Source organism: Chionomys nivalis, chromosome 4 (genome assembly GCF_950005125.1).
Source record: "Chionomys nivalis chromosome 4, mChiNiv1.1, whole genome shotgun sequence".
Taxonomy (NCBI): domain Eukaryota; kingdom Metazoa; phylum Chordata; class Mammalia; order Rodentia; family Cricetidae; genus Chionomys; species Chionomys nivalis.
In genome coordinates, this window is record NC_080089.1 from 78567642 (window position 1) to 78594502 (window position 26861).

Below are 26861 nucleotides of genomic sequence, written 5' to 3' on the forward strand. Positions count from 1 at the left end.
AACAATTTAGAAAATCTTTAAGCCACATGACATTGCCACCAATGCAGATCAAGGAGTGGGCCAGAACACTGGTTATTCTCTGTAGATTATCTGAAGCGGTAATTTTAAGATATATCTTTAGGCAGCTGATTTATAATCATTCTGCTTCTTTATTTGTGTATCAAGACTCAATCATAACAGAGGGTGTCTGACTGATACTATATTGAGTTACAACTACAGCTTCACCCGACATCATGCATTACTCAGGGTATAGTATAAATAAAAATAAAATGATCTCAAGCAAAGGAATAAACAGATCCTTACCACCCTTTTCCTCCTCTTATTATATCTTTAAAAGGTTAAGAAATTGTGCCCTTGTGCCATCATTTTAACAAAATTCAGTGTTTAACATAGACTGTGATATGTGCTATTAATATAGCATATGAGATATGCTGGCAAAGACAGAAATTCACAGTTTTAAATGGTATAGTGACTGACATTAAAGGCATGAGCATATTAAAGAGCAAAAAGAAATTATAAGACAACACTGACCAGTCCTTCCATTTCCGATTAGATGGCCACCATCTCCATCCTCATAAATGGCAATGACGGTAATTTTATATGGAGTGTCAGGTTGCAGGGGCTGTAGTATTACATTGTTCCTTCTGCCTGGGACTGTGGTCTGTAAGAAAGCTCAGTTATAAATTTATTTCCAAGAGGAAGACACCTAGATCAAACAGCCAATGCTGTTTTTATATAGTCTCATAAGAAAAATGGATTTTTTTATGCTTTCTTTTTGTTTCAAAATGTTCAGAGAAAGACGAATTATCTAGCCTGCCTCTACACAGCTTGGGAGAATAGCTTAAGGCCTGACAGATCGGGGCTCAACTCCCAGACCAGCCACTAAGAGTCATGTGACTGAGCATCGCTGGAGGAGAGTAGGGACACTAAAGACAACAATGCACACAACATCCCAGAGGGCATCACTGAGCCTGCTGCATCTGACTTTGTCTGCTTCATCTTTCATCACAGCGCATCACATTTTCAGGAAGAGGACAAGTGTCAGTTAATAATGCTATGGACCAGGCGTCCACTCATCAGGAAAATGGGCAGTTTTCCACGCTCAAGAATATTAGTTTAGCTGGTACTAATTAAGGTTAAGTTTGAAAAAGAGGAAGTGGAAAATGTATTAGACTCCCTCCTCAAAGATGAATGAACCAGTCATCTCTCCACCTCGCTTCTAGTCTTGTACAAACACCGTGGCTAAGTCTCCCGGCCTGAGATCCCGTAACTACAAACAGTGAAGTGCTAAAAGAAATTCTATTTCCAATGTTTTAAGAAAGCTTAGGAACATTTTTTCCCAGCAAGGAAGAAAAAACACTAAACATGAGTAGTAAAATCATTGATCTCATTTTGATTTTTAAAAACTCTAATTGACAGTTACTTATTTCTTATTAATAAAACAGGACTTCAATTAAAGATTGCCGTGTCTAAATCAAGAGATAAAATATTTCTTCACACGAAGTAAGTGCATGGAAGAAGAACAATTCTAAAAGGATGCACATAGGGAAAGGGCTGGAAACCACAAATCTAACTACTTTACAGTCACCATTTGAGGGAATCTAGGAGTTTATCACAGAAACGTATCAATTAAATGTCAGTGTGCATGGTTTTCCAGCTATAATGAAACTCCAAGAAACCTGAGGGGCAAAATATGGTGGCTCTGGGGTGGAGTGCTTGGCAACACACTCAAGGTCCTGGTTGATTCCCCAGTACCACACCAAGGAAAAGGGAAGAGCTGTAGCCTGTGTCTAGGGAGACAATACGGCAGTGCAAAGGGTGTGGAGAGACTAGGTTAAAGCCACTGGTACAGAGATTGTTCCTCATGCCCAGAGTTCTGAGTTCAAATCTTAGTAGAGAATCAAGGTAAGAAGGGATGGAGGAGAAAAGGAGAAAGTTAGCTTAGAAAAAAACTAACAAGAAATGGTGTACATTCCAAAGCAAAAAAAAAAAAAAAGCACAGGAAAAAAATATGAGTTTAGAGAAAATGGAGACTGAAGGTGGGATACTGAGAGAAGATCATGCAGGGAATTGGACTTGAAGGGTAAGGTTCAAATAATCCTATGATCTGAACATTAATTTGGATGTTACAGATTAATATGTAGCATGTTACAGTAGACCTTTCAATGTAAGTAGGCAGTTAGACATATAGAATGAGATGGTTTTTCAATTAGCCCTTATAATAGAAGTGATCCTCAAGTCATTACATGACTACGGGAGGCTGAGCCAGGAACTTTTGTGTTGATATACTTACATATTCATCAATTGGATCACCAACAGTAGGAGAATAGATGATCCTGTATTGCTGAACTGGCCCATCAGCATGGTCCCAGGCTACGGAAAGGCTGTTGGTTGTCTCCCCAAAGACACGTAGATTCCTTGGACCACTTCGTGGAACTAAATAAAATATGGTTGGGTTTGCTGCTTGCCTGACAGCATTTCCCAGGTCAGCTTACAGAAAGATCTTGCTAGAACTTCACCATTCATGATGCTCACTCCCCTATGATATGGTCCACATTCTTCTGTGGTTTTAATGTGACATTACACAGCATAACATGCTACATTTCAGAGCTATAGTTACATGCTGAACTTCAACAAAACAGAGCTAGCTTTGTGCCTAAATATGCAGACTGGGAAAGAAGGGTGTTTTTTTAGCCACTCTAACTACCTCCATTTAAGGAAATACAGAGGCTTAGACTTACTTCACATTTCCAAAGCACCTGTTTGGCAAGAAAACCCAGTGCAATAAAAAAGGAAGGAGGTGAGGAAAGCCCTCTTTCATTTAGAGTCCAGATTTTTAATTTTTTAACAATGAAATTAAATTAATTTATCTCAATATATAGTTTTGCACACATAGCCTGAGCCCAAAATGTGAATGTGGGAAATGCCAGGCAGAGGTACATGCAGAGGCTACCCTCCCCTTCAGAGAGTCCTCAGCATCCCTCACTCAGCACCCACCAGCCACTCCTCACTCAAAGACAAGAGATAAAGTGGAAAATGGGATTTTTGCCTCACGTGTTCGGCCCTGGCTGGGGCTGGGATTCCCCTCTCCATCTGAGTAGAGAGCCACGATGTCCACAGAATAGGGTGTGTCAGGAATCAGCCTCTCCAGATGTACCGTGCGGGTATTCCCTGGCACCACAATCTGAAGGGGAGAAAACATGCCAAAGTCTGTCTGACAGCCACCCAAATGCTTGCCAGGTCTTCAGTTAGTCAGCATAATAGTATTTATTGTAAAAGGCTGAGCCCGGGCACGTTAGAAGCCAAGTGTGCTTCTCGGCAAGATGTGCCTCTAGCACATTATTAGATACAAGTTATTCTCAGAAATGCTCTGATTTGCTTCTTATCGTCCATTGCATTTCTCATAAATGCTTGTAAGTGGAATACCTAGGATGCACACTTTCTCAGAGTAGATCCTGAGTATCATGTACACAAGAGAGAAGGGATCCCATGCCAGTGCCAGAGAGAGGTTTAGTGGTAAGACAGAAATTTCAGATAAGGGCAATGTTGTATGAGTATGTCATATCATATACCGGGGCATTAAAACCAACACTGCTGCAGAATACACCCATTGCTTATCATTTTCTTATCTTTCTCATCATTTCTTGCTTTTGCAAAGACTTGTTAGTCCATAAATTTATTTCCCCCTCCGTGTTGTGCTGCTATTATTATTCACATAAGTAATTTATGGTTTGAATATTATTGGCCTACTCACAAACAGAACTAGAATTGCATCAGGAAGATGACTGCAAGTCTATGACCACACCATTCCAAACCATGCCTGATTTCATCTAGTCTCAAAAATTAAACAGTCTGATTGGGCAGTGGTGCTGCACTCTTTTAATGCCAGCACTCAGGAGGCAGAGGCAAGCAGAGCTCTAAGAGTTCTAGACCAGCCTGGTCTACAAGATCTAGTTCCAGGACAGGCTCCAAAGCTACAGAGAAACCCTGTCTCAAAAAAAAATTAAACAGTCTGGCCAGCGAGACACTGTAATTTGTAATAACCAATAAAAGCATACTTAACATATATTCATAGCTAAGGCATGTGAACTTTCCCAATGTATTTATTATTGAAACTTATAGAAATGGGCTGCATCTCTTATTATTATCACTAACTCAACTAGTTCATGTTTCCCCCTCCAAGTTCTTTTCAAAGCAAACTTATAATTAACATGTCTTAACTCATCAAACACAATCATTTAAATATTATATACTAGCATATTGGTGGCTTATCTTCTTAAAGGCTCCTAAATGTGCCTCAAACATGCAGCTATAATAATTAGAAAGTGTAATCTTCATGAAAGGCAGCAACACCAATAATTGGCTGATTGTTCCTAACCATCTGCTGTGGCGGAAGCCCCAGCAGAATCTACAAGGTTCTTTGCTGAGCTCTAAGATGACGAAATTACTTACGGAATCCGAGGGTCTTGTGCCAGCAACAGGGGAGTATACAATGCGGTACTGCTGTACCGGTCCCGGAGCAGGGTCCCAGCGGACATCAAGGCTGTTGGGTGTAGGGTTATACACTTGGATATTTCTTGCCAGTCCTCTCACCACTGAGGAAAGGAAAGCCAATGCCTGTTTCTCATGTCTGTTTACACCTGTCACGTTTTCCATCACTCTCCCACAAGTTACGCTCTCTAATGGGATAATATCCTACCCACTTTACACTGCTATCTACACATGAAAGCACATTAAAAACTCTCCAAAGACAAAGTTAGCCTTTGCCAACGTGGAGCCAATGCTGTTTTCAACAAAAATAAGTGAGTATGAGCAACAGGATTGGGCTGTCCATGAAAGGACATGGGACTAGGAAGAGGAAACAGAAGAAGTAGATGAGTTTCCAGTAAAGTAATGGGGCCAGAGGAGAGATTTTCTACAGCCTGCCTTCTAACCAACAGAACGGTGTGGAGCCCTTCAAATTCAGTAGCTGCTTTTAGCCCTTCATCCTTTCATTTGTTCCTGCCTTATTCAACACTAGCAAGGAATATCTTCCGTGATTTATTTTTTAAAGAGACAAGTCAGTTCTCAATTAACTTCCACCAATAAAATTTAGAGAATTGAATCTGCATACCAACCCCAAACTCTCGCTTAACCAACAGCATCCTCTCTCTAGATCCCTAATGTTTTCCCAGAGGAAGCTATCAGTGCTTGTTCTCCCCTTCAACCAGCCGCAAGTGTATTTGAAAAGTCAGAAAGATATTTATAAGTGTGCAAAAAAGACTCCGCAGTATCCAGAGAGCACAACAAAAGCATTTAAGCTAATTTGTCTACATTATTCATGAATGAAAGCACACATATTTTTAATACCGAAAGCTCCACAGCAGCAAACCAAGAAAAAAATGCACAACCAAGTAATAAAGCGAACAGGTTTTGACAACCTATGCTATGGAATCCAGTGACAAAACCAAGCTTCATTCAAACTGACAAGGTGCAAAGCTCAGCCACATATGTTTTTGTCAGAGAAAGAGACTGAGATCATACAAGGATGAATATAACATACATTTGTAGATTCTGAAATTGCAATTTCAAAGTAACGTTATTTAAAGGTTACTTTATCCAAGAGGTTAATAGTTGGTGTCTGAAATGTGAACTGTAGGTCATTTTGATATTTTTAATCTCATTCTAAATTTTTTATAATTTTCTTCCATGGCCAAGGAGACCTTTACAGCGAACAGCAAGCTCTATAATGAAAAGTTAACTCTCCGGCTTCTTACTCACACGTTCTTGCAGTGTCTGATGTGCGTCCTCCATCACCTTCTGTATAGACAGGAACCACTGTGACAGTGTATGGAGTATCTGGCTGCAGGTTCCTAAGAATGGCATAGTTGGTATTCCCAGGGATTGGTACCTAAAGATTTTAATAAAACACAGAGCATTGAATTTGAAAATGGTAAAGGAGCTAGTGCTAAAAATAAAATACCAGCTGAAAATGCCACCTCAAGGTGATTGCTAGAGGTTATGAAGACTTCTCTTTATACAGTGTCTCTCTATATCTCCCACTCCAACCAGCACCCAACCCATGGTCTTCTTACTCCCCAGGCTCCAAAGCACCAAATATATGCCCTCTATCAAGTCCTTTGCATTAATGTAAATTCTTCACCTTTAAACAACTTAAATCTTTTCATCTCCTTTAAAACCAATCACCTGAAGTTTAAACAGACTAACATTTTCCACTTAAGAGTGAGTTCAGGGACAACTTGCTCTACATAGCAAGGTCCATGACAGCCAGGGCTACACAGAGAGACGCTATCTCAAAAAATACTAATTACCTGTTCCTCTGGACCACCTGATGTAGGGGCATAGAAGAGCTTGTACTGGCGAGGATTGCCCTCTGCATGGTCCCAGCGAACATTCAAAGTGCTGGTAGAAGGGTCATACACTCTCAAGTTCCTCACAGTATTCAGAGGTTCTGAAATACACAAGATGTACGCTATAATGGTTCTCTAATTAGCAAATATATCTGAAACACAGGTCAAACAATATCTTTAGCCCACCTAGAACATAGCAGACACCCCACAGGTATTTGTTAGAATAATAATTAAAGATATAAAAGATACACACTTCTGTGGTATATGTGTCTCATCTATCTGCCAGGCATTTTGGTTCCCTGAATTTTTTTTATCCTGATATATAATAACATCTTTTGTTGATACAAATTAAGACATAATTACAAACAGGGATGTTAAAAACAACAAGTACTATCTTAAAAGATCCATCTACGTCTCAGGGAACATCCTAGAGGAGGGTGCAGAGAGACAGTAAGAGTCAGAGGACCAGGAAGGCTGCAGTGAAATAGCCTCTCCTAAAAATGGCTGCATAAACAAGATCAGATCAATAGCAATATCAATGGGCATGTTGGCATGGAATGGGAAAAGTGTCATGGGGTCCCATCCCTAGACAAACAACTACAAGCAACAGTTGTCTTTTGGGAGAAGGAAAATTAGCCTCTCCCGAGGATAAGGCCCCTTATTGGCTGTTCAATGCAGGGTTGCCAGCCTTAAAACCATATACATACAAACAACAAAAATGGATTTAGCTGACTGTATTTACATATATTTGTGCTCACACACACACACACGGGCATGCGCGCGTGCATGTGTACACAACAAATATAATCAAAGAAAAATAGGCTATTGACAGGCATGATGGTACAGGCCTTTACTCCCAGCACTTAGAAGGCAGAGGTAGATGGATCTCTGTAAGTTCAAAGCCAGCCTGAACTACACAGTGAGTTCCAGGACAATCAAATTTATGTAGACAGAATCTGACTCAGAGAGAGAAAGGGAGGGAGGGAGGGAGAGCAGGCAGTCTTGATAGTAGGGAGGTGTCTTGGGCACAGTTTGAGGTAAGGTAGCCGGAAAGGCCTAGAAGGAAGAAAGGGAACAAGAAGTGATACAGTTTAAAATTTTTCTTAATTTTTTTTTTAAATTAAAGTTTTAAAACATCAGTAAGATATTCCATTTCCTCGGTGTTTGCAGAAGACGTGATTTCATTCCATGGTGATGATTAAGAAGCTGTAGGGACTTTGGTCTCACTTACTCGTCTTGCCCCTTCCAGTCATCCGGCCGCCTTCGCCATCGGGATACAGGGAGGACACGGTGATGGTGTAGGGAGTATCAGGCTTCAGTTTCTGCAGGACCACGCTGTTCTGCCGTCCTCCTACTGTGGTCTTGAGGAAAACACTTCTTGGTAAGCATCAGCCTTACGCTTTCCAACTCTCTGGTTTATTAAATACAGCTCTTTCTCTGGGGGAACTATTTGAGACCCTTGCCAAGTTCTGGAACCATGTCCCACAATGAAGCCTTAAAATATATATCATGGCATAATTTTAAATGTAGAGTATGTGTCTTGGGTCATGAAAAAAATTTCGAGCTTTAAGTTGGAGACCTCGAAAGATATTTCAACTTGCTAGCAGCCAGCATTGCAAAATTTCATCCAAAACACATTTCACAGAACTCTTCCCAAAAACAAGGCATTAATCATAAGTGAGTTACAAAGGGTCTTTAAGATACCAAAGGACTGCACAATTTTAGAGGCTCCTCACCCTTTGGTATTTTTCCTGCTATTTTACAGATGTTTTTTATTTGCTTTAGAAACACATTAAAATGGTTCGGCAAAGGATCTGAAGCTCTTGGTGTTTCCCCCAAACTCTGCCATTCTAACAGTGTTAGCTGTGTAAACGATGTGACCAGACCGCTTGCCAAGCCACACTCAGGCAGGGGTTCCCAGTGATCTCCATGATACAAGCCATGAGGTATGAAGCGTCTCAATTTCCTCCAATTATGGAGTCTGAAGTTTTTAATTCATTGCTCAAGGCTGTCTTGCTATCTTGTTGAAAGAAAATTTGTACGATTTGTTAACAGTCTACTGAATTCAGATGTTTATGCCACAGTAATTAAAATCACATGAAAATGGCACAGAAATGGCACGCTGCCCACAGTGAGTGCTCATGAAAATTGTTGGATGTATTAGCACTAACAGATGTTTCCAACTTAGCACCCATTCACTCCAACAGTTGGAGTTCCGGGACAGGGGGAAAACTCTGTGGATCACTGTAACCATCTTCAATATGAAGAAACTGAGCTACAGAGACAAACTGCAAACTCTCTGTAATCAGAGGATGTGGGAGAAAGCGATCAGTACAGGCAGAAGCCATGTTCATAAAAAACTCTGACATGTAGCAGGTTGAAAGAACTTGTTTAGGAGAACTAATCTTATCAGGAAGGAAATGGGTGTCTACTTATATATCTCCCTCCAACTTTCCAAAATAAGCCCAGAACTGGTGATTTGTTATTTGGTTATTTTGGTTACTTTATAGACTGGTATTCAAATGGGACTGGAGCATATGTGGTCCAGCTAAGTTCATGTGCCAGGTAAGAGCCGTGCCCTTTGCTATATATACTTATCCACTGCCAACTTCAGCTCTACTAAGTTTCTAAACTGGTGGAAGGTGTGATCCATTTGTTTGAGCATAACACATTTACTGCTTAAAAAATTCAAAACTTGTCTCTCTATGAGGTTTTATAAGGATATAATATAACTCTTGCCCCCCCCAAAGTCAGCAAAGTTCTAGAGCTGACCACAAAATGACATTTGAAAATAAGCCAGACAATAGAACCTATATAAAAATTGTGAGGTGTCCTCATGAAAGACAAAGCTGGTGAAATCCAGACAAGCAACTAAATTAAACAAGAGAAACAGAAAACAACTATTAAAGTCTGGGATAGTAAAGATGACAGCTGAGCTCGCAGTGTTATCACCTTTCGCATGGACCTCTGTTGTGGAATATTAGTTAAACATGTGCTGCCTTCTTTTATGCTGTGGAACATTTGTTTCATGATGCAAAGACGTGTTGCATTTATTTAACTCTGGTGTCCTTTTGTCTGCCTAAAACACCTGATTGGTCAAATAAAGGGCTGAATGGCCAATAGCTTGGCAGGAGAGAGAAATAGGCAGGGCTGGTAGACAAAGAGAATAAATAGAAAAGAAGAGGAGAAAAGAAGTAGGGGGCAGTCACACTGCCAGACACGGAATAAAAAGGGAGGAAAAATATATAGAAATGAGAAGGTAAAAGGCCAGAGGCATAAGGTAGATGGGATAACTTAAGAAAAACTGGCTAGGAAAAAGCCAGGCTAAGGCCAAGCATTTATAAGTAATAGTAAGTCTCTGTGTATTTATTTGGGAGCTGGGTGGTGAGCCCCCAAAGAGTAACCAACTGCAGACTTCCATTTGATAAATATTTTTAATTAGGTCAGTGGACTTCTAGATCTAGAAATAATAGACCTGTTATAATCAGAAACACTGAAGATCTACATAGACTCAGAAACTTTCTGGATATCATCATGCTACTTGAGCACAGGACTAATGTGTACTTCCTATGAACAACAACTCTCAGGTCTCACCAGAGCATCCTGTGTGTCTCCATTGTGCATTTCAGACAGAGGGTCAGCTGGGTTCAAATGGTTCTACCCAGTACAGGAAGTCCTACATTCCCTAACAAGGTTAATATTGTAAATAATCAGGGGAAATAGCTGAAGAGCAGCAGGCAGAATATTTCCAATGTAAATTTTTACAGAATGAATTACCGTTTGTTCATTGCCTTCTCCTGTGGAAGGCTGATGCGTGATCCTGTATTTCTGAACACGGCCACTAGCAGGATCCCACTTGACAGTCAAACTGTTAGATGTGGCATTGTACACCTGAAGGTTCCGGGGACCACTTTTTGGAGCTGAAGTAAGATTGTTGAAAACATATTAAACACATATAATAATCCCTCCTTTTCAAAAAAAAACACCTGTAGTTTCCAAAGAAATCAAGAGAGCTTTGTAGTACTGGGTTTAGAATTAAATTTAAACCAATAATATGGTCACTGAATTTTATACAGCTATTTGATATGGACTGAATGTGTTAGTCTCCCCCCAAACTTTTCCCTCTTGCATAGAAAAACCCTAACACTCAATATGGGAGAATTTGCAAATGGAGCGTTTGAAGATGATGTCATGAAAGTGAATCACTCAAGAGGGATTAGTCTTTATAAAAGGAGGCATGAGAGAGAGAGCTCATTTTCTCTCTTCCATGCAACAGCACAATGAGAAGATGAATGCAGACCCTACCCCCAAGAAGTGACTGCCATCTTGTCCTGCTCTTGGACTTCCTATTCTCCAGACTATTTTGAGTAGGGCTAGAGATTGAAGGTCGGGTCCTACAGATGCTAGACAAGCGTTCTAGTACTGACATTTTGTTATTCTGTTGGTTTTCATTTGTTTGGAGCAGAGCACATGCCCACCACATCTTACATGTGTTGGGCAGAGGACAGTCTGGAGAAGTCATTTCTCTCCTTCGACTCAGTCAATACTGGAGCTTGAATTAAGACTGCCAGGCTAGGGGCTGGAGAGATGGCTCAGTGATTAAGAGCATTGCCTGCTCCTCCAAAGGTCCTGAGTTCAATTCCCAGCAACCACATGGTGGCTCACAACCATCTGCAATGAGGCCTGGTGCCCTCTTCTGGACTGCAGAACGAATACTGTATACATAATAAACAAATAAATAAATATTAAAAAAAAAAAAGACTGCCAGGCTTGATGGCAAGCACCTTAACCTACAGAGTCATCTTGCCCAACCTTGATTTTTTTTTTTTTATTGTGAGTCAGAGTCTCACTAAATTGGCCAGATTCCTCCTTCTCAGACTCCCAAGCAACTGGGATTACAGGCCTGCAGCACAAATCTGGCTTCTGTTCTCTAGAGTTATAGGTATATGAATATTTGCTGCTTATGCCATCCAGTCCAGCATTCTGTTATGGAAGCCCAAGCTGACTCACACATCCTTCAACAAGCAACAGAAAGTGTCTCCAGAAAGGCTGATGGAAAGCAACACCTTACAATTAAAATGCAGAAGGTTTGTTCACAATGCATTTTACGGCCCTATTTGTTAATTTACACCTTGTTCACTCAGACAACCTGGTAGGTCGATGTCTTACCTTGCGTTGTTAAAGGTATCAAACGCACTAAAAGAGAACAGAATTTGGAAAAACATTAGTAATACAGATGCAGCTTTGTTTCTTAACATTTAACTTCAAACTCTCAAGGTCCTATCTGGAAGTTAAACACCTACGTGTGCGCTCGGTGCCACTCAGGTCCTCGCTCTCAGATTCATCGGGGTAGATGGCAGTAATGGAAACTTCATACAGAGAGTTGGGGTTCAGATTTTCAAACACCAAGGTATTTTCATCTCCATTTAAGATGGTCTTGGGCAAAGAGGAAAGATCATTTGCACACTAAATTAATAATCCGTTCATACCATGCATACCCAATGACACTGGGCTGACATCTTTAGGTATGTTCCTCTGTACTGTTCTAGGACATGAGCCCATATCCACTAGCCAGAAACGATGCTTATCTGTAACAGAATGTAGTGCTTTGGGTGAGAAATGTCCCCCATAGGCTCGGATATTTGAATACTCGGTCCTCAGTGATCCCTCAGCTTCCCGTTCTGGCTGCCATGTCTGCCAGCAGCCATGTCTCCTCACCATAAAAGATTTTTAACCCTCTAGGATGTTAAGCCCAGTCAACTCCTCCTTCCATTAGTTACCTTGGCTGTGGCGTTTTATCATAACAGCAAAAGTAACGGATACATAGAAGTGAAAAATATTTTGGCCATGCTTCCCTAGAAGCAAATGGAGAAAGAGTGAGACAAAAGGGAGAGACAGCGAGCTGAGGTTACCTCCATCTTATCTGGACTGTCAACAGGTGCCCAGGTTATTCTGTACAGAGACACATCTGAAGCTCCATGGTCCCAAGTACCCCTGAAACTCTCTGGTGTCACTTCAGTAAACTGGAGGTTTGTTGGTGCTGGAACAGGCCCTATCATAGAAAAAGCAAGAGTCCGTGTCTCAATGGGAATACAAACTCAACTTAATACAATTAAAATGATTTATTTTAAATGATATGGTAAAAACTGACAAAACACATAGCATTAAAATGAAATTATTTTATCAGCTTAGCTCATTTGAAAAACATGGGATGAATAATGTATGGTTATAATGCATAGGTTACTAAAACATGTAAAATATACAAGTTTACTATAATGATGATCTTTTTTAAAGTACTGTTTCATAATACTCTTCTATTTCAGTGGTTCCCAAAAGTTTTTGTGTCTCCAGTACTTTGAGGATCTGTTATAGCAACAATATACAAAGCACAAACTGTGACTTGCAATTGGACACGGAACTGAACAGCTCATGGACCTCACCCAGTCCTTTAGAGTTTCACGGGTTGAGATTAAGAGATATCTCATCTTAGAAACAGTACAGCAGATACCACCTCCACACTATGACTCAAAACAACTCAACTGTTAAAGTCGCCCTTTAGAGCTACCTAAATTTAAAATCTTAGCTTTTGATGACATGCATTGAAAGTATAAATGTCATTACTGAATTATCTGTTTCCTGACTTTCCTCTCTTCTTATCTGTTGTTTACACAGAGGGGTCAGTTCTGCTCTGTTATTGTCATCTCTCCTTACGATTTTACCACATAAGAACTGACAACAGGACAACAAAGTCACTACAGAATGTCACGTCATTACAAAATGCAAAGTTTAAAAAGAGAGAACAAGGTGCATGCCTGAATTCCGTAATGTCTATCAAATATAGACAAACTGGCATCAACTAAGCAGCTGAGCTTGGGTTCGGGATCATAGCCAGCCCTCTTATTGTATCAGAGGCAAAGATTCTGAACCCTGGCCTCTGCAAAAGTTCCAGACTGTAGTGCTGGCCCCACCATTAGATTTATGATGAAGCACGGAAAGCTACTTAGATTCTCTAGACTTGTGCTTCCTGCAGGAGCTACTAGGCACATGTGACTATTGAGAAATTAACATGGCTAGTCCTAAGAGGTGTTGTGAAGGCAAAATATAAGAAGTTCCCTAAAAGTAGTGAAATACTCTATTATAGTTATGCTGAAGAATTGAAATGATATGGTTTATCATTTTGTGGTTTGAATAAAATCATTTATTAATGTTATGTGTCACCTTATCTTTTTTAAAGCCGATGTTGGAGATTTTTAAATTACACATGAAGCTCCTATTGCTTGTTTAAAATAATACTGGCTCTCAGCTTTCATTTTAATCAATATTGTGATTAAGTTATTGTAAGTAGAACACTTGATTAGAACATCATATGCTTAGCACTGAGTTAAGTAATTAAATTACAGGAGCTAGAGATACAAAATAAAATTCTCTGTCTCGTTGGGAAAAAACCAGGGGAATCCAGTAACTATGAAAGGAACAACAGAACTGAGCAAGGGGCGTCTAGATCATGATGGGGAAACCCACAGAGTCAGCTGAACTGAACTAGTGGGAGCTCATGGGCTCAGGACTGACAGCTGGGGAACCTGCATGGGGCCGAAGTAGGTCCTCTAAAAGTGGGTGACAGTTGTGTGGCTTGGTCTGTTTGTGGGGCCCCTGGCAGTGGGACCAGGATTTATCCTGGTGCATGAACTGGCTTTTGGGGGCCCATTCACTAAGTTGGGATACCTTGCTCAGCCTTGGTCCTGCCTTAATTTAATATGCCAGCCTTTGTTTTCTTCCCCTGGGAGACCTAACCCTCTCAGAGGAGTGGATGGGGAGGGGAGGGAGTAGAGGGGAGTGAGAGGACAGAAGGGAAAGGGAACTGAAGTTGGTATGTAAAATGAACAAAAAATGTAAAATAAAAAAAAAAAGAACAGGAGGCATAATAACTAAGTTAAACACTACAGAAAAACCAAAGCAGAGAAAAACTGACATCCGTGGAAGTTAGAGCAGAATGGAGCAAGGGGGGGGGGGGGTCCTGCAGGTTATCCTGTGTCTCTATACCATGCTGCCACTAAGGCCTCCTCTCCTCTTCTGGGATCTGACTGCTTATCCTGAATCGTGCTCACCTGATCTTGCCATGACCCTGAAACTCTCCATTAATCTTTGATCTTGACAACTAAGTTGTGAACTGCTGAAGGGGAAGAGGCTGATATTTACTGTTTGATAGCGTTTTACTTCAGAAGAAAATCAGAGAAAGTAATCTACAAACCCTAGCATCAAAGCTGGACAAAGAGCATTAGAAACAGAATGTCCCAGTAAGTAGATTTGCAAGCACATTAAATATTCCCTATGTGTCCGTAAAACAGGGCACAACTCACGGGTTGTCTCATAAGCAGTTGCCGGGGGAGATTCGCCCTCATCATACACGGCAGAAACGCTCACTGTGTACGGGGTTTGAGAGGAGAGGTCTTTGAGGGTGGTGCTGGCCCTTGATCTATCCACCTCCACCTGTAACAGGAAGAAAACAGTGCAACCACCCCTTCAAGGATTTGCTGTGGCCTCTCTGATGCTCACTAGAGCTCTCAGCACAAGAACAGAAGAGTCGTGACTCAAAAAAAAAAAGGAGAATTTTCAATTTGCATAAGAATCCAAACATGGGCACAACTTAAATGCTTCCAGAAAACGTATGGACTGGAATCATAATGGCCTGATTTTCAGGCAAGCAATGAATGCCTATGGCTTCAAGTAACCAAGCCATTTTTATCTGCATCTTTTAATATTATTGTTTATTACTTTCAGCAGTGCTCGCTTATACATATCTCATTTGTTGTGTTCAAGAACTTTGGGAGGCCCACTGGCTGTTAAATCCGTTTGAAATGAAAACCCAAAATAAAATAAATGTGTACAGACATATAAATTAAAATTTGCGCAATACATAAATGACAAAGATATACAAAGGCGTGAAGGTTTGGTTTCAAAAATACCTCTAGAATTCCGGCATTAAAAGCCCTCAAGTATACCCAATGTTTAAACCCATCTTCCTAGGAAACCTCCCCTTTTTGCTCCCACATGGCAGTATAAAAAGTTATGCACCACAACATCACCTCAAAAATATCAGCCCAAAAGGCACCTCACTCTCACAGCCTTTCTCATTGAACTGCCCACCTGTGCCATCTTACTATCTAACATACTCCTTTCCCTCAACTGCATCTCTCACCACCTCGGATTTTTAGAACATTGGGCATTTTTAGTCTTTCATAGGCCAGAGAGCACCATATAAGGCAACTAGACAGGAAGGAAATGCCGCGTGGATTCTATAACTCTTTATCTACTGAGGGATGGTGTTTTTGAGATTAACACCACCACACAGCAGAACACTTCCAAACTAAATCTAACACAGTCCAATATCTTACTGATTTTCCAAAAAAAAAATCTTAACCTCACAAATGTTCCGCCTTTCATTAACAAAGTGGCAAGTGTTCAAAACACACTATCCTCTGTCTACCCTTGATAAAGTTATGTTGTTAAGCCTTGCAGGAAAACAACTACTTCCATATATCGTCTTATCTCCAACCTACCTCCTTGAACTCCTCTTCTGGAGTTTTGTATCTAACAATGTATTTACGAACTTTCCCAAGCACAGGGTCCCAGATGACGTTCATGGTGCTATGAGTCACATCTCTGAGTTTCACATCTTGAGGTCTGGGTAAGGGTACTGAAGAAGCACAAGACATTAGAACCAGATGTGGAGCCTCCACCACAGTCTTCAGCATCTGAATCCTTCAGGAAGTTGCTTGGAGAACACTTAAAGGTGCGTAGCTACTGGTTTGTTGCTATTGTTGTTTTGTCTTATTTTGGTTTTTGCTTTGTTTTGTTTTGTTTATAGACAGGGTATCTTTGTGTAATCCTGACTGCCCTGGAACTCACTCTTTGAACTAGACTGGCCTCAAACTCAGGGATCCAACTGCCTCTGCCTCTCCATTTTTGGGATTAAAGGCATGCACCACCATGCCAAGCTTGATTTTTAATGAAATAATAGAAGTACCATTTTTTACCAGACAGAGTTGTTTTATTCTCTAGAAGGTCTTTTAGAAATAGGATATATTCTTTCATTGCCCTGCTGACTTCTTGTTTACATTAACTGCTTGCTGCTCAGCCATAATGAATCATAAATTCACCATAAATGATGTGTCTTCAGATATTTAAATAAGATAATACTAAAAAAATAATCAATCAAGGCGTGCTCCCTTAAAGATGTTACAGATCCTCTCTTGATTACTTTTCATAACTTGCCAGTAAGACCCTATTCCTGAAGACACCAAATATCTGAGTCATAGAACATGGGATAAGTCCAGCTGATCATAACCTATGAACTGAATCCCTATTGATTCATTTTCATAGTGGTAGAAGGGGTTATATACACTACCATAACCATCATTCTTACACAACTGTGAATGTTGAAGGCTGGCAAGATACTCTCACTGATACACTAGTGGCATGAATGCCAAGGGAGTAACCAATTACTTTCTGATTTGATTTGTCTTGCTCCAAAAGATGAAATACACACTCATCACCAGCATTACCAAAGCCAACAACCTGTGATCGGGCAGGCCATAAGCCATAGATGAGAATGTACTACTATACTCTGATGAATAAATAAAATATTAAATCAACGCCTGATGACTTATCATTGTATCCATAAATTAATGCATCTCTCAGCCATCACCAGGGAAACAGATGGTGATTAACAGCAGAGATCCACAACTGGTCAAGGTATAAAGAATAAGAGATTGTGAAGATTCAACCCTAGACAGTACATCTATATTACAACCTCTCCTCAGAAATCATTTGAGAACAGGGAGCAGAAAACTTTTAAGAGCTAGACGTGGTAGATGACTACAAGGTAACAGTATTCTCCAAACTCAACAGAGAAGATGTACATATGAACTCACAAAAATTGTGACAGCATGCACAAGACCTGTGCAAACTTGAGCCAGACTTAATCCAGAAAGGAGATTGGAGGTGGGCATTAAGTCCCACCCCTGCTGAGATGCCATTGGCAATTGATACCTTCTGGGAGAATGAGTGTGTCAATTTTCTTTAAGTGAATGGACCTGTGCTTCATTGGCTACCTATATGCCAAGGGTATATGAGCAGTACAAACTGGACACAATAGGTTTTAAAAGGAAAACAGAACACAAAGTTAGGTGGTTAGGGAAGGAAGGTGAATCTAGGAGACACTGGGGGAATATGATCAAGATACACTGCATGAAATTCTCCAAGAATTAATAAAAGAATATTATAGGGGATACTATATAAAATAGTTATGAGAAATACAAATAAAAATGAACCAATGTTAGGTAACCACTAAGCTTGTAAGAATAGTCACATTTGATTAAATCATTGGAAGAAAATATAAATAACAAAATTTTGCCAAATCAAACAAATGATTACCTTTAAAAAAGGAGAGGATAATGAACAAAAGAAAAACGTCGTTGATTTTTTGCACAGGGTCTTTCTATACAGCCTTGGCTAGCTGAAGCTCATGATGTAAACCAGGCTAGTCTTTGAATGCACAGTATCTGCCTGATTCTGCTTCCTGAGTGGTAGAATTAAAGCTGCACACTACCACCCTTGGTTTTTTTTATTTATTATTTTTATTTTTCTCTTGTTATACGTATCTACCTCCTTCTAGTTGCCCACTGGACCATTTCTCTTTGTCTTTTGTTTCAGCTCTGCGGGTCTCTCATCTTGAATCCCTATTTCTGCCACCACCTTCTGTCCCCTCTATATTTCCATTGCTTTTGGTTTTCTGCATTGGTGTCTTTCTCCCTTCTCCTTCCCCCACTGCTGTAGTCTAGAACCATTCCCAAATCCCTGGTACCATTTATCTGCCATCTCACTGCGAGTCTTGGGTTTTCTAACATGTGTTTCCAATCTGAACTAAATCCCACCCTCTCTTGTATCACTACCCACATCCACAAAACCGCCAGCCCTGGTTAGTATCTAACACATAAAAATGATAAATCTTTATACGCCATCAATAAATTTATCCTGTCAGGCTCTTTCTTTTCTCTGCCACATAATGCTTATGTTTCCTCAATATCTTTTTTTCCATCAAGTTCCTTCTTCAGTTTCCTTAGAAGGTGGGCTAAGGAGCACTACATTTAAGACAAATATATCTCAGAAATTTTTACTTCTCCAAGCAAAATCAAAGTACACTTCTCACAAAGGGAACTCACTCATCAGCCCAAGACACCGAACAGCACACAGAATCACTGCAGATCAAGAAAAGACCTTCTACACACTGCTTTCTATCACTCAGTGGCATGTCCCCAACTCTAAGCCTGATGACCGGGACATAGTGCATGTTCAATTGTAGGACAGAGTGGACTGATTAATTGACATACTTGAAATGAGCATTCATAGGTGCCAGTTTCCACTTCAACAAGAACTCAAAATGCCTGAACTTAACGTAAATACCCTTCTCCAAACTGTAGCCACAGAATAGTCCTGGTCATGTGTCTTACATGCTGTACTTCATAGATTAAACCATGCAGCGTTATTTCATGTATATACCTTGATTAACACATTGCCTAGAGCAGCTCTAAAACTCTGCTGTTGATAGGCTATGCCTCAAAATAAGGTTCATTAAACATAAAAAAGGATAGCTGGGCGGTAATTCCAGCACTTGGGAGGCAGAGGCAGGAGAATCTCTGTGGGTTCAAGGCCAGTCTCGCCTGCAGGAGCCTGTTCCAGGACAGACACCAAAGTTACACAGAGAAACTGTCTTGAAAAACAAAACAAAAAGATAGACTGATTGATTGATTGATCAGTCCTGACATGGCCAGATATGACAGAATACAGTCTCAGAAAAGGTTCTACTTGGAGGAATAAAGAAGGAGAGTGGAAAGGGACAGAGTAGTGAAGGACAAATATAAGGAAAGTGCATGGTATAAATATATGGAATAATGAAATTACACCTACTACTTCATATATTAACAAAAATAATAACTACAATTATGCATTAATTATCAAACTATCACTAACATCATGTGGAAATATTCCAACAAATGTTAACTTTAACAGCAATAAGAAAAGAAAAAAGCCAGTAACATCTTACATGTGACTTCCCGAGCTTTGGCAGGTTCACTAGTGAGGTCATGCAGGACAGCTTGGACCATGACCTCATATTCAGTGTTAGGAAGGAGGCCAGTCAGCTGCACGTCATTCACTGTTGGACCCACACGCATCTGCACCAGGGCATGCCGGGGGAAAATAAGACATGTGAATCAAGGGCTTCCACTTTCTGGGAGATGCAGCAAAGGCCTGTTAGTAACCACTAGGTTAGAACACAGCTTTTACATTCAAAAGAACTGGATTCGGGAGGCAGAGGCAGGCGGATCTCTGGGAGTTCGAGACCAGCCTGGTCTACAAGAGCTAGTTCCAGGACAGGCTCTAAAACCACAGAGAAACCCTGTCTCGAAAAACCAAAAAAAAAAAAAAAAAAAAAAAATGGATTATTTTTTTTCTTTCATGCCAATGTTTTTTTTTAATGGGTTACAGGTCACAAACCTCATTTCTATTTTTGGTTGGGGTATAGAGTCATAAATTGATTCATAAGTATTGGCAGTAGAATAGAACTGTCAACCTATAAAGTCTGAGAAGAGCAGAGTGATTAAGAAACTGGTATCTCTCACCTCTTTGGGTTTTGCTGCTTCAGGGGTTCTAACTGGTTGGTGTGACACAGTATAGCCAGTAGCTCCTCCCACAGGCTGCCATTGCACATGCATGGTGGTGGGGCCAATGTCATAAATATTCAGGCTAACTACAGGAACTGGCACTATGAAAACACAAAAGTGGACATCAGTGGAATCCCTTCAAATAAATGTTTCCTATTTTGTCGATAACATATATGTTAGCAGAAAGTGTGTTGCTTGAGAAATTGATGATTTACTATAGCTCCCTCCACCCATAAAGACCCAATGTCAGTGTTGATTGCACTTTATTCTCCAGGATACACATTCCAACTATTAAAAAGAGGAAAACGCTCAAAGTTCAGATTACAAATGGCATTCCAATGGAACCATATGAAAGCCAAAATAGATAAGCTTTCTGAGACTTTAATCCCTTTTTCTGGAACGTCACTAAGCTATTTTTATTCTTTTGTCATAGAACTTCAGACAGAAGTTACTAGCCCATTATTTCACTTCATTCTTCTTTAACGAAGTAGAAGAAGAAGAGGAGGAGGAGGAGGAGGAGGAGGAGGAGGAGACATAGAAAAAGAAAGAAAGAAAGAAAGAAAGAAAGAAAGAAAGAAAGAAAGAAAGAAAGAAGGAAGGAAGGAAGGAAGGAAGGAAGGAAGGAAGGAAGGAAGGAAGAAAGGAAGAAAGAAAGAAAGAAAGAAAGAAAGAAAGAAAGAAAGAAAGAAAGAAAGAAAGAAAGAAAGAGAAAGAAAGAAGAAAGAAAGAAAGAAAGAAAGAAAGAAAGAAAGAAAGAAAGAAAGAAAGAAAGAAAGAAAGAAAGAACATACTTAAGATGTGAGTTGACATCAATGACTGGAAAACAGTGAGTTTGTCAAAGGCTGGCAAAAATCTCCTACGTGCCATGACCTCTTTCTTTTTCTTGTAAAAGAAATAATGGGGTTATATTCTTGTTGCTGCTCCCCATGGGACTTACGGGTTTTCTCTGTGCCCTTCAGAGGCTCGCTGTATTCATCCTCAACCACAGAGTACACGTTCACCACATATTCAGTCTCAGGCTTCAGGTCTTTCAGCACTGTGCTGGTTTCCAGTCGACTCACATAAAACTGGAGGGGAGAATAAAAGGAAGAACAGTCAACTCCATTCTTCAAGCCAGACCTCCAAGCAGCTGTCTGAAGTTTAGAAGGTATCTCACGAGGCTTTGTTCTTTATTTTGAGAAATTACTAGATTGCAGAAAGATCTCAGGTGTGGTAACATAATTTATTTTTTGACATTTTTATTGATTTTTGTTGAGCTCTACATTTTTCTCTGCTCCCCTCCCTGCCTCTCCCTTCCCCTTTAGGCCTCTCCCAAAGTCCCCATGCTCCCAATTTACTCAGGAGGTGATAACATAATTTTTCCCAGCTTTCATTGCCGTATTTGTAAAACTAATAAATTTTCATCCTTAATAAGATTCACTTGTCAACTTTATGCATCTAATTCAAACTTATGAATCAGTTAACTTGTTTGAAAAAATCATATTGATATTCTGAGCATTAGGAACATTTTTTTAAAAAGCTATTTCCCTTTCATGAAGTTCAAAGAGCAGTGCCTTGAGAGGAACAGAGAGGACTATTCTTCATTCATCTATTGTTTCTCACCCAACGTTTTCCTCTGAGCTCTAATGAGAAGCACCCAATCTCAGCATGAGAAAGGAGGGTTTAAGAGTCATCTGCTCACCTCCTGGCGTTTCCCTCCAGAAACAGGGTAATATTCCACCTTGTATCTGTCCACACTGTCAGAAGGAGGTGTCCAGCTCACTCTAAAGGAACGGTGAGTCCTCTCAGAAATAACTAAGTTAGATGGTGCTTCCAAGTCACCTGTTTGTGAAGAAAGCGTGTATACACTCTTTCATTTCTGTAGCAAGGGGGTGAAGTAGGAAATTAGATTGAAGCAGCACTGATGTACATAGAAGTTTTTACAGCCTTTCCTTCACGTGGGAAGAGGGTAATGAATTTATATAGAGGCCTATTGCCCATTGACCTTTCTGAACAAATGCTCAAAAGGTTCCTTAATCTCAGAAGGTTCAAACTAGAGCTCTTTAAACACGATCTCCTGTTCTTCATGAAACCACTAGTCAAAATGTCATCTCGACCCAAGACCTCTGAGTCATCTCTGGCACCATTTCCCCTCTCAACCCATTCACATAATCAGAGGAAGGGACCAATCAATTCGACTTTTCCATTGTCTGGGGTTAGACCAAGATCACTACCCCATTACTATTCCTAGGCATGTTATATTCTATGAAGACAACACTAGTTACTGTCTATGTTGTTTCTTATGTGTTTAGGTCTAACTAGGCAATAAGAAAATCTAATTATTTTTTACTCAAGAAAGAATGAAAATAAACACATATTGATATTTTTAAATATAGAAATAACCATTTTAAAATAGCCAGTCTGTGGGTAGATAAGAGTAAATAACAGTGTCTATAAAATAACAATAAAAATAGACATGACAAATACATTGTGGACAATAGCAAATATGTTGCAAATAATTTAAAGAGAAAGGAGTCATTCCTATGAGTCCACGACCATGACAAATCACTTTCTTATAAACTCTTCTGGGATTCTTTGTGAGCCCAAACTGGGTGAGCATGTCTACTCTTAGCAGCCTAACCTTTATTGTATTTGGATCAAAGTCAAGCTTGCAAAATTATCAAGTAGTTTTACTGTCTGGGAAACTTCAATGAATGCAACTATTACTTGGTTGATTAAAAAAATAAATAAATAAAGATAAAAGATGTTTTCATCCCCACTCAGAGTTCACTCCAATTGAATAAAAAAAGACATTTCTCTCAGCTAACCCAAAGCCAGAAGCCTACAAATTCTGGCTGCCCAGCTGGTCTATTTCTCCAGGGAAAAGGTCAGACTGTTGTTCAAAATCCAAAAGAGAAAATCTTTAAAAGTTTGGAGACAGAAGTTCAAGAAGGAACATGAAAAATAAAATGTGAGTGTAACCAAGGACCCAAATATTGTGAAGCATTTCTGCCACTCTGTTTACTGAACCACCCTACTTCTCTGAAACCATTGCAAGTTAATGACAGACTGTCTGCACACAATTCACATGTCTAACAAAGAAGTCCTCATAGTCTAAGGAGCATGGATTTGTGTGTCGTTATTTTTGCAAAGCCCTTCGGAATTGCTTCTTTCAATGTCCTATCTATCTGGGCCCTCTCCTGTCACTACAGACCCAGTTCTGTAATTTTATTTCTAACCCCTAATCCCTTTCCATGGTTACATCATTCAAAGCCCCACAACAACATCCCTAGGCGTTTGACCCCAACTGGGTAACTTCTCGGTATCTATGTCTTTGCCAGTAAAGAAGGATTACACTATTTCTAAAAGTCTCAAGTTTAGGACTGTAACTTCTCTTCACATTCAGGGGTTATCAGTGTAGAGCAGCAGACCTGACAGTCTACAATTGAAGAGAAGAAAGCAGGCAGAGGATGCCTCTCCCAGGCCGACGTCTTAGGAAGCTGGAAGAGGCTACCAAACATTACTTAGCAATCCAAATCTCTGAGCTTGTCGTTGCCATCTGCGTGACATAGCAGTAACAAGAAACTGCGCCACCACAGAACAGATCCGAACCAGAAAGGGCGTCTCCTGACTCTCCTTTATTCTCTTCTCCCACTTTTGTGCATTTGCTGAGCCATATAGCCGAAATAAATCCTTAAATACACTAGAAGCCATTTTCTAGTTTGATTCCGCCCCCCCAAAAAAATATCATTTACAAATGAACTAAAATAGAGATTCTTAACTAGGAAGTTCCCCCCAGAAGACATTTGGCACCAGTAAAGGCAATTCTACAAAAATCTAGAATGGTTTCTACTATTTCTGTGGGTTAAACTCATACTAACTTTCCCAGAACCAAGAAAAATAAATGAAGAACAATTTTGCCACAATCTTCCTATATAAAAAAGAAGGAATTTGCACTAACAAGGACAAAATTTCATAATTAATTTCCTAAAAGCCTTCGATTGTCCACTGTGTGCCAGATGCAGGTAACCTAAATTGTATGTCATATCTACTCACCACAACTCGGGATGCTCCTGGCAGCCAGGAAGCAAAAGCCTCTAACACTGCTGAGCATTTCAGAGTGAGGTCCCCACCCAGACAGAGCAGCACCTGGCTCAGCTTACCAGGGCCCTTGACGCTGTTACACAAGTTGATGGTCAGGTCGTCCACAATCTTGGATAATGACTCAAAATCCGCCACATTGTATGCATGGATGTCATCTGGATCCGTGGCGATCATCTTTAGCTCAGCTTCATCAGCATTCTTAATACCTTGGAAAACAGTTAATTACAAATTGAGAGCACCGTTCAGGAAATGGTGATGGAATGAGGCAAATACATTGGCCTCTTCTTTTTGTAAGTGCTCCGCCACTGAGTCTGTATAGGGGTATATGCAGATGAGCACCAGGTGCCCACAGAAGCCTCTGTAGGCAAATAAATCCCTTGTAGAATCTTATTCTTCTCAGATGTAGCAAGGTCTTGATCACTCCAAAATAACTAGAGCTGAAATGTCCAAGTATTAGCTTTTATTATTCCCCTTTGTTAATTAATTTCAACTCCTCTCTCACGAGATTTTTGTTCGGAAGTGACAAGAATTCTACCACCTTGTTGGTTTGAGTGAATATGGTAATCCAACAATATTTTTAACTACAAAAATGTCCTCAGCCCATCTGCCACCCAGGGCATCACTATCTTCTCCAGGTCTTACCAATAGCAAACAGTTCCACTCCTTCATCCTTGAGTTTCTTTGATGGAGCCTCCACGTCATCTTGTGATTTCCCATCAGTAATGAGAACTCCAATTTTGCGAGCGCGAGGTCTCATGCCAGCTTGGGTCTTGAAGCTCTGTTGGCGAATGAAATTCAAAGCCATGCCTAGGGGGATTTTTAGAAGACAGCCAGTCACATCATTTCTCAACTCTCTGCCTGACCAAAAGCACGTGCCAAATCTGCACCAAAGCATCCTGACTTACCCGTGAGGGTGTTTCCTCCTTTGTACGGTAAGTTCGCCACAGCCTGTAATAAACTCTTCTTGTCTCTGTGGGCATTTAACTGCCACTCTGTTCTGGGGTCTCCACTGTACTGAGCGAGAGCTAAAATGACACCATGGATGTTAGAATGGATTAAAGATCACAGTTAAGTTGTCAAAGATCTTCAGTGTTGTCGGAACCTACCAATTTGTACTCGCTTGGGACCAATTTCAAAGATTTCCACAATACGAGAAATGAAGCTTCTCACGGTTCTAAAATTTGCGCGGCCGATACTCCATGACCCATCCACCAGCAAGACAATGTCTGCTTCCGCTCTGGTGAGACACTCCATCCCTGACAGCAATCATGAGACAGGGCGGTAAGAAACACCTAGTTGGCAGGTTGCTCCCTCTGCAGCTGCTGCAACCCAAGTTGTCTAGTTCAACATACCAGGTAAGATTAATAATTCAAAGCCACAACTATAATTTATTAACCTAAAATAAGTCACACAAGAACCAATTTCCCCAAAGATTATTTCAGTGGCAAATCTTCATCTTTGACTATATTTCCTGACCATGATCATAGAACCTAGAGATTTTAATTAAACCATGATGGTCAGTTTGAAAGGCTCACACAATCAATACCTAAAATAATAAATGAGAATGCATAGCTATCTAACAATAAATATAAATAATTTGAATAAGATTTGGCTTCTATATAAGGTAAGATATTGCATTCTTCACTATTTAAGATATTAGCAAATAAATATAAGATGAACTGATTAAATGTATAAACCATAAATGGTTTAAGTGAGCCAAAAATATCCCTTCTAATAATTAAGATATCAAGTAACTATTACAAGTTATAAGGATTAGACACATGACTCTTAAAATCAGAACTTTATGAAGTGAAAACATGCTTTGAAAATCTAACACACTTTCTATTGTTTCACTGTTATCTGTTTAACCTTTTCATCTACTGTAGACAATTTCAGACAGCAAAGTTTGCACATTCAAAGAAGTGAGGAAGGAGGAAGACAATTAGGAAAATACGCAAAGAAATACACGAGTTGAGGGCTGTGGGACAGACAAACACAGATACAAAGCGAAGGTGTTTGGGCAGAGAAAATAATCCCAATATCCTCAGTGACAAGCTACAAAATAAAAATATAAGCCAGTTAATGTCATCATAAGAGAAACAATGAAACAATGCAAAATATCAAAAGGTGACTTTCTTCCCTCCATGTCTAACTTTAAATCCTCTTTTTTCTAGAAGCTTGAGTCCCCAGCTATAAACTTCCCCGTTTATTGCAATGTTATCAGATCATCTTTATCTCACTTTTAAAAGGAAAGAAACTTAGGTGATGCCCATCACACTACCAACTACACGGTGCCATGCATGTCATACCTTTCCCAAGGTGGAAGACTCCCAAACAGTACTCCTAGAACCTACACCTTTAACATCTCTGGTTGTGCTAAGACTGATTGGTTTCAGCAAATGACATTTTAAAAGTTTAGAAGTAAACTCTACCTCTTCCTCTCAACTTTAATTCTATTAAATGCTGTCTTGGTTCACATCAAACCTGTATTTATGGCAAGGGGCAGAATGTCTAAAGGGTTTGTGCTACCATTTTACTTGCAAGTCATGATTGCCCACTTTTTCATATGTAAAGCCTTCTTTCTCAGCCCAAATAAGCCACTGAAGTAAAAATATATAATCATTATACCAAAAGAAAATTGTATAACTAAAAAGAAAAATTAGAAAGTGTAACTATTACTGTCACACTGAATAAAACCCATTTTTAA

The 26861-nt window shown here is 40.0% G+C and overlaps 1 protein-coding gene across 4 annotated transcripts in view; it reads right to left on the reverse strand.

The window, feature by feature from the left end:
* Col12a1 (collagen type XII alpha 1 chain) overlaps window positions 1–26861 on the reverse strand; it is a 106227-nt gene that overhangs the window by 40742 nt on the left and 38624 nt on the right. For all 4 annotated transcript variants that reach the window (XR_009056979.1, XM_057766552.1, XM_057766555.1 and 1 more), the window contains 21 exons: window positions 25261–25410; window positions 25060–25179; window positions 24797–24961; window positions 24214–24360; window positions 21753–21892; window positions 21009–21138; window positions 20030–20172; window positions 19453–19582; window positions 15908–16044; window positions 14708–14837; window positions 12263–12402; window positions 11654–11786; window positions 11520–11546; window positions 10128–10270; window positions 7582–7711; window positions 6312–6451; window positions 5761–5890; window positions 4453–4595; window positions 3055–3184; window positions 2294–2436; window positions 532–661 (listed from right to left, as the gene is read on the reverse strand). Coding sequence is in view for 3 of the 4 variants with exons in the window: in XM_057766552.1 (XP_057622535.1) it covers window positions 532–661; window positions 2294–2436; window positions 3055–3184; window positions 4453–4595; window positions 5761–5890; window positions 6312–6451; window positions 7582–7711; window positions 10128–10270; window positions 11520–11546; window positions 11654–11786; window positions 12263–12402; window positions 14708–14837; window positions 15908–16044; window positions 19453–19582; window positions 20030–20172; window positions 21009–21138; window positions 21753–21892; window positions 24214–24360; window positions 24797–24961; window positions 25060–25179; window positions 25261–25410 (2781 nt within the window). In the remaining variant the exon portion in view is untranslated. The remainder of the gene's footprint in view (window positions 1–531; window positions 662–2293; window positions 2437–3054; window positions 3185–4452; window positions 4596–5760; window positions 5891–6311; window positions 6452–7581; window positions 7712–10127; window positions 10271–11519; window positions 11547–11653; window positions 11787–12262; window positions 12403–14707; window positions 14838–15907; window positions 16045–19452; window positions 19583–20029; window positions 20173–21008; window positions 21139–21752; window positions 21893–24213; window positions 24361–24796; window positions 24962–25059; window positions 25180–25260; window positions 25411–26861) is intronic.